Source organism: Ipomoea nil, unplaced genomic scaffold (assembly GCF_001879475.1).
Source record: "Ipomoea nil cultivar Tokyo-kokei standard unplaced genomic scaffold, Asagao_1.1 scaffold1317, whole genome shotgun sequence".
NCBI classification, from domain to species: domain Eukaryota; kingdom Viridiplantae; phylum Streptophyta; class Magnoliopsida; order Solanales; family Convolvulaceae; genus Ipomoea; species Ipomoea nil.
The window spans coordinates 170,057-177,502 of record NW_017617745.1 but is presented as its reverse complement, the minus strand read 5'-3'; the positions used below and the strand labels follow the sequence as shown (position 1 = coordinate 177,502).

At 35.4% G+C, this 7,446-nt stretch overlaps 1 protein-coding gene across 2 annotated transcripts; it reads left to right on the top strand.

The window, feature by feature from the left end:
- Positions 1-5,230: 5,230 nt before the first annotated feature.
- On the top strand, positions 5,231-7,016 carry LOC109185426 (MAP7 domain-containing protein 1-like). Of its 2 annotated transcripts, none has more exons than XM_019335455.1 (2): positions 5,231-6,193; positions 6,236-7,016. In XM_019335455.1, the coding sequence occupies exons 1-2, from the start codon at positions 5,370-5,372 to the stop codon at positions 6,828-6,830; spliced, it is 1,419 nt and encodes a 472-aa protein (XP_019191000.1). In that variant the 5' UTR covers positions 5,231-5,369; the 3' UTR covers positions 6,831-7,016. The 2 variants fall into 2 exon arrangements, with proteins under 2 accessions (XP_019191000.1, XP_019191001.1); XM_019335456.1 differs by having other exon boundaries at positions 5,231-6,197; positions 6,240-7,016.
- Positions 7,017-7,446: the final 430 nt, after the last annotated feature.

Here is a 7,446-nt window from a genome sequence, read left to right as displayed (position 1 = left end):
CTTGAAATGATGTCAACCCTATCTAGAATAAACCTAAAGAAGACCATCAGTCTTCACAGAAAAACCCTACATGTAAAGAGATGACAACCTAGGTGGAAAGTTGATCTTTTCTCATCAAACTCATACCTCTGAACCAAATCTTCTTTTTTCTTCTTTCTCAGTACTCACATCTCCACTTCAATTCCCTATAAATATCAATTGCACAAACATTACACTCACTAACTCTAATGCAACTACAAGATCGGAAGGCATGAGATCAGAGAGTCAAACTCTGTAAACATGAGTTGTACTAAGGGTTCATTTGAAAACTTGAAAAATGACTTTTGAAAAATATTTTTTGAGTTTTCAGTGTTTGGATGCAGTAGGAAAATCCAGTTAACAGAAAACATTTTCCGTTGACTAGGAAAATGTAGGCATTTTTGTCAACACTCAAAGCATAGTTACTTTCGCTGCCGTCGTTACCTTCGATTCCTCAGTTTCAATCCATTCCTATATTTTTCAAAATTCAACCAAACACTACAAAGGAAAATGTTTTCTGAAAAATGAGTCATTTTTCGAAAAACATTTTCCAGAAGTTATTTTTGCTTTCCAAACGGACCCTAAATCTTAACTATAATATAGTCATATGGTTGGGTGAGCAATTATTGTTACAATTATTATTTTGGTGAGCAATTATTGTTACAATTATTATCTCTATCCTTATTATTATTGTATTCTTTAATTTTTTGGATCTTCTATATTATTATTTAGAAAATGGTGATGATGATTAATAGTCATTTATATTTATAAATAATTGTTTGGTCTTTAAAGGTTAATTGTATGTTGTTACATCTATAGTTGGAAATTTCAAAGGTTTAAAAATTTTGATCCGTGGTGACTCTTAAAATTGTAATTCAATTACTATTTTAGTTTACTAAGTTTTTAAAAATTTGTAATATTAAATACTATGTACTAAATTTTTAATATAGTTTAAGATTTGTTGTAATCACCCACCTTAAATATCAATTCTTATTTTAATTGTAAATATATTTATGTTCATAATTTTATCATAACAATTCACACATAATTATTAAATAACAAATTTTTTATATATGAATAAACCTTATATATGGTATATTTTTATAACATATTTTTCGTGCATCGCATGGGACAAATACTAGTTTAAATTAATATTACAATGATAAAATAATAAATATTATATAAAAATGACAATTATTCATGCCATTATGCAATCGACTATGGTCCAAAACATTCCCTCCAGTTACCAGTGGAAATTAAAGAATAAATTATATAAGTTGTGGGATAATTCATTCTATTGTGGAGAATTCAAAGAAGATTAAAAAAACTAGTTGATCAACCTGAACAAAAAACAAATACTCTTCCATTATTCCATAACATGTCCACCTTCTCTTTTTTATATAAAATTAAAATTTAAATGTGAAAAGTAAGATTTGAACTTATGCCCTGCCACAAAGACCAATATCTACCCTGGCCCCTTCTAGTGTGTACTTAATAATGCTACTTATACTGTAAAATAAATAAGCAATAATCAACCTAGAATAATGTCAAAAATAATGTTGCTCATATATTGTAATAAACAAGTTGATACTTAGAAATATGGAATTTTTACTGAACCAATTTCCAATATAATTAGATATATTTAATTGTATTAAATATTTTTACCACCAGTTTCAATAGTAACTTGTATAAGCTAAGTATATCATATTTAGTTATTAGTACTGAAAATAATAACTTTCTTTTCATACAATATGGGTGCCTGATAGAGCCGTCAAAACGGGCTTAGCCCGCCGGGCCGGCCCGCCCCGCCCTTACTTAGGTAGGGGGCGGATTTTGAAAATAGAGGACCGTTTAGGAGCGGGCTTTTTTGGCCCGCCCCGCTTAGGCCCGCGGCCCGCCAAGCCCGCCCCGCCGGGCCCGCCAAGCCCGCCCCGCCGGGCCCGTGGGCTACCCGCCATTATTTTATTTTATTTTATATAAAACATTTTTATATAAAATATGCACTTTAAAATTATTTTTATGTGTAATATTTTTGGACTTTGTAGTTGTGACTAGTTTGATGTTTGATAAACTATGAACTTTGAACTTTATGTTTGATTATTATGTTTCATGTGAGTTATGACTTATGTATCAATTTATTTTAATTAATTTGATGTTTGATGAACAATTTAAAAAAAAAAAAAAAAAGGTTTTGGGCGGGGGCCCGCCAAGCCCGCGGGCCATTGGCTGGGCGGTCCGGGCCTGTCAAACCTAGGACCGTTTAGGAGCGGGCTTTTTTAGCCCGCCCCGTTTAGGCCCGCGCCCGCCCCGCCAGCCCGTATTGACAGCACTAGTGCCTGATCACATCTTACAAGTCGTTTGGTTGAAGGAAATTTAAATTCCCTTCCCACTTAATTCCCACATAATTTCAAAGACCACAAAATTTCCTTGTTTGGTTGAAAGGAATTGTAATTTTATAGAATTGCAATTCCCTCATTTTTATGGAATTAAAATCTCATGTCCCCTTGGAATTTTAGTAAGAAAAAAAGATAGTGATGAGTTAAAATTACCCCTTCCATTTTTAATCTAAAATTAATGTCTGACAATAACAATGGATATTTTGGACTTTATATTACTTATTCCCTTCAATTCCCATGTATTCCAAACATTGAAATTGAAATTCCCAGTAATTCTATTCCTGTAAACCAAACACTGGAATTTAAATTCTCACTTTATTCCCAATAATTCATCTTCATAGAATTACAATTCCTTTCCCACATAATTCCCACTCTTCAACCAAACGTCCTGTTAAAGAATATTGAACATTAATACTAATCTAGTTAAGTTGTAACCCCCGATCTTATTTAAGGATAATTGTCATGAGAATGTTACCTACTTAATTTTAAGATCACTAAAGACAAAATTTTTTTGGTGGGACCACCATGTTTATTCTCTCTCTCTCTTTTTTTTTTTTTTTTTTTTTTTTAAATAGTTCCTTTCAGACTAATATTGTTACAATGTATCCAAAACGGGAAGAAAAGAAAAAGAAGGAAGAAATTTTTTTTAGGGAAAATGGTCAAATAAATCCTTGAACTTTAGCTTAAAAGTTAATTAGGTCTCTAAATTTTTTAAAGATGTAATTACACCCATCAATAATTCATTTAGGTGTAATAAAGTCCAAAAATAAGTTAATGACCTGCTATCACAGGTCATTAGGGCTCATGCCACCTTCCGACAAATTTTCTGACAAAAAAATGTGACCAGCAACCGACCTAGATTTGTCGAAAATTTCGCCGGTCACTTCTTTAGTCGAAAATTTCACCAGTCACTTTTTTTTTTTGTCAGAAAATTCGCCCGAAGGTGGCCTGAACCCTAATGACCTGTGATAGCAGGTCATTAATTTGTTTTTGGACTTCATTGCACTTAAATGAATTGTTGATGGATGTAATTGCACCTTCAAAAAGTTTAGGGGCCTAATTGACTTTTAAATTAAAGTTCGAGGGCCTATTTGACCTTTTTCCCAAAAAACTAAGCATTCTGTGTGGTTGTTTTTTATTTTTATTTATTTTGTTTGGTTACAAGAGAACCACACCATTATTATGTAAAAATATACGTTGAGTAAATCCTACTTTAATGTAATAACCTACAAATCACACAAGAGATATAAATCACATTAAAAAGATAATGTGCTATGAATTTGACTGAAAAGATTTTGGGAAGAATCAAATTCTTATTTTTTTGAAGGGAAAGAATCAAATTCTTAATCATATGATACAAAAATTATGTTTCGTTTGCAGAATCAGTTATTTGAGATCCGGTTGTGTGTGGTCCTTGAAGAGACAGAATGTGAAGAGAGAAGACAAGAGAAAGTAAAGCATAGCCTCCAACCAAAGTTGCAAGGACATGGATGACATTATTTTTAATGTAATTAAAAACGAGGCCCACAAAAAGCTAGCGTACGCACTCCGAAAGCAGAATCCTAACCACATCCCACGCAACCTCTTTGCTACCCTCATTTTATCCCTTCCCAATTTGCCCCTCACCCACCAACTTTATTTTATTCCTCATTAAAGAGATTTTATCTTTCAAGCTAATAAATAAATAGAAATTTTTTTTCTTTTTTGAAAGTTACTGGCTCTATTACATTGTAGTATCTGTTCATATACTTTTTCAAGAAACTCGAACCCATAATCTTCCAAATGGAAGTCCAACCCGGATACCATTAGACCACATAGTCCTGGTAAATAAATAGAAATCTAGATTTGATTAGAATTTTAATTGTTATGCTATTTAGCTATGTGGTCCAATGGTATCCGGGTTGGACTTCCATTTGGAAGATTATGAGTTCGAGCCTCAGTGGAGGCGTTAGTAGGTTGAGAAAGTATATGAACAGATACTACAATGTAATAGAGCCAGTAGCATTCAAAAAAAAGCTAGGAGTTTTAGTTAGGGTTGGAGTTATAATAATAATAAGTGTTGGATATCCCGCTTCAAGTACCCAATTAATATCTCCAGAGTCTAGGTAGTTAGACCCAGTAGATAATATGTCCCACGACCAACCACGAGATATGAAGCCAGACTGATGTCCTAGAGGTTAGTTATACAATTATGCTCATGTTCTTAAAGAGGAAGCTTGTCACGAATAACGAAATTTCAAAAAATCTAGTCTTATAAAATTTAGTTTAGGATTTTTAATTAGAAGAATAATTTTGAAAATCTCAAACAATTTAGTATAACTATCCCCAAATATAAACTCATATCATTTCTAGATATATATACACTATCTAATCTAATAACTATATAAGACTAATTATGAAGGAAAAGACGAAATATTTCTCAATTAGAAGTCAAAGAGTCAATTTAAAATTATGATTATACTCGAACAATCAGAAGAAAGATTAATCCATTTATATATATAAACTGGAGAAAATTTTCTAACATGTTGCTCAATATCATGTTGATTTATATCCAATATAGTCATCCATGCTATATTAATTGCATTGAGCACTATGAAACAAGTGTTGACAGTACCTAGTACAACCCAAGTAACATTAAACAGTAAACAGGTTGTACATAGTATAAATTAGTACACAATTTCATGATAATCGCTAATACTCGGATAACTACAGCTAGTAAATTCCTGAGAAGGGAATGGAAAGGGCAAGAATGTCTATCCATGGGAATAGATAAAAGGCAAATAAAGGTATGTTGAAGGAAGAAAATGAGAAATCAAAGTCACTGCTCCCAAAAACTTTCCTCATCATCACTCTCTTTGTTTTTCTTCTTTTTCTCTCTATAATACTTTTCCTCTGCTCCTCCTCACACTTCTCTCCTTCTTCGCCATCTTCTCCTTCTTCTTCTTAACTCCATCAATGGCGGACTCAGAACCTCAACTCAACCATGCAACTCACAATCCAAGTAAGTACTACTACAACCACTTCTTGTTCAAAGCTCTAATCGTTACACTTTTCCTGGTTCTGCTCCCTCTTTTCCCTTCACAACCCCCTCCCGACTCCATCAACCAATCTCTCCACACCAGAAGCTGGGAAATCCTCCAGCTCATCTTCGTCGGGATCGCCGTCTCTTACGGCCTGTTTAGCCGGAAAAGCGACGAGATAGACAAGGAAAATAATGGGTTTGCAACAACAAAGTTTGATAATGCCCAGTCCTATGTTTCTAGATTGCTTCAGGTTTCATCTGTTTTTGATGATGAGTCTGAGGATGGCTCTGTGTTCGATGATCATGACAGTAGTAGCGATAATAAAGTTATGCAGACATGGAATAATCAGTACCGTAGGGGTGAAGCAGTTGTAGTTGTGGCTAAAGATGGTGTTGAAGAACAGACTGTTAAGAGTTCAAAAGTGGGCGAGAAGCCCCTTCTTTTGCCTGTTAGGAGCTTGAAATCGAGAGTTGCAGAGGCTGATGATGATTTAAAGGAAGAGGCAAAGATGAAATCTGGTTCGAAGCGATTTTGGAGCAAATCAATGGAGGATAATAATAATAAGGGAGAGGAGAATTTGGTTCTTCCTTCTCCAATCCCTTGGAGATCAAGATCAGGGAGAATGGAGATGAAGGAAGAATCTAAACTGTTTTCTTCTTCATCTTCATCAATGGCGGAGGACCCTGAATTTAACAAGTTAGAGCCAAGGTCCTTCAGGTCTCAATCATTTACCAGACCTAACTCCACCTCCCCTTCTCCAAACAAGCTTTCCCCTTCACCGTCGCCGTCGCCGAAAAAACCATCCCCTTCACCGGAATCCTCCCAGCAGCTGAGGATTCTTGAAGAGATGGCGAGAAAGACGAAGACGACTCCCGCTCCTCCCCCGCCGCCTCCCCATTATTTCCTCGGCAAGTCGTCGTCGATGAAATCAAGCGCGCTAGCCGCCAAGAAGAAGGAAGATTATGGGTCTTCTTCAGAGAAGGAGCTGCGGCGAAGCGTTAGGAGTGTCCCGGCGGAAATACCAATACCCGACGAGGTGAAAGGTGAAGAAGCTGCCGGGAAATCTGCAAGAACATTATCATTTACTCCGTTCAACGGGCGAGGCAGGTCATATGCCATTGCAAAAGCCAAAGAAAATTTTGTGAAGAAAGAAGGCGAAGGGGAAGGCGAAGAGTCAGAGATGGAAGACGAAGATGATTTCTTCGACGAGAATATGGTGGCAGAAAATGGTAGTGAATATAACAGTAGTGGAGATGGAGGGCCGCCGGATGTTGATAAGAAAGCTGACGAGTTTATAGCCAAATTTAGAGAGCAGATCAGACTGCAGAGGATTGAATCTATCCGGCGATCGGCCGGCCAGACTGCAGCGGCTAGAAACCAGCTTGTAAGATGAGCTGAGGAGGGCAGGCCGGCCTTCTGGGAGTTTATCAATTCTGCGTTTTCTTTTTTTCTTTTCAATCCCATTATATTATGCATTAGAGAAAGCTTTCTTTTGTTTGTGATCAATCATGTTCCCAAATTTTATGGTATACTATACAGGTTAAGGTTTTTATTTGTAATGTATCACTGCTTCTTGTTTGCTGCCCTGCTCTGCCATGCCTGCTCTCTCAGCGGTTGTGGTTCAACAGAAAACAAATGATTTACTTATCCATAATGCAATGCTAATTCATAACCAAATTTCCAATTGGGAGGCTTTAAAACCCTCAAACCTTGTTCTTTCCTAATGTTTTTTAATAAATCAATATTTTTCTTAAAAAAAAAAAACAAAAGAAGAGGAGAGACTATATACATTAGATGAGAACAATAATATTTATAGAGTATTATTATTGATATTTACAAAGTACAATAAGAGATGTATTTATAGGGACACGGGAATTAGTCCTAGCTAGGTTAGGAGGGTAGGACCGGTAAAGGTAGAGTCACAATAATACACAAAAAATAAGAAACTCTAAAGTTGATAAAATACGGAATCTTAACCTCACCCCTACTTCCCCATCAAGCTTAAGGTT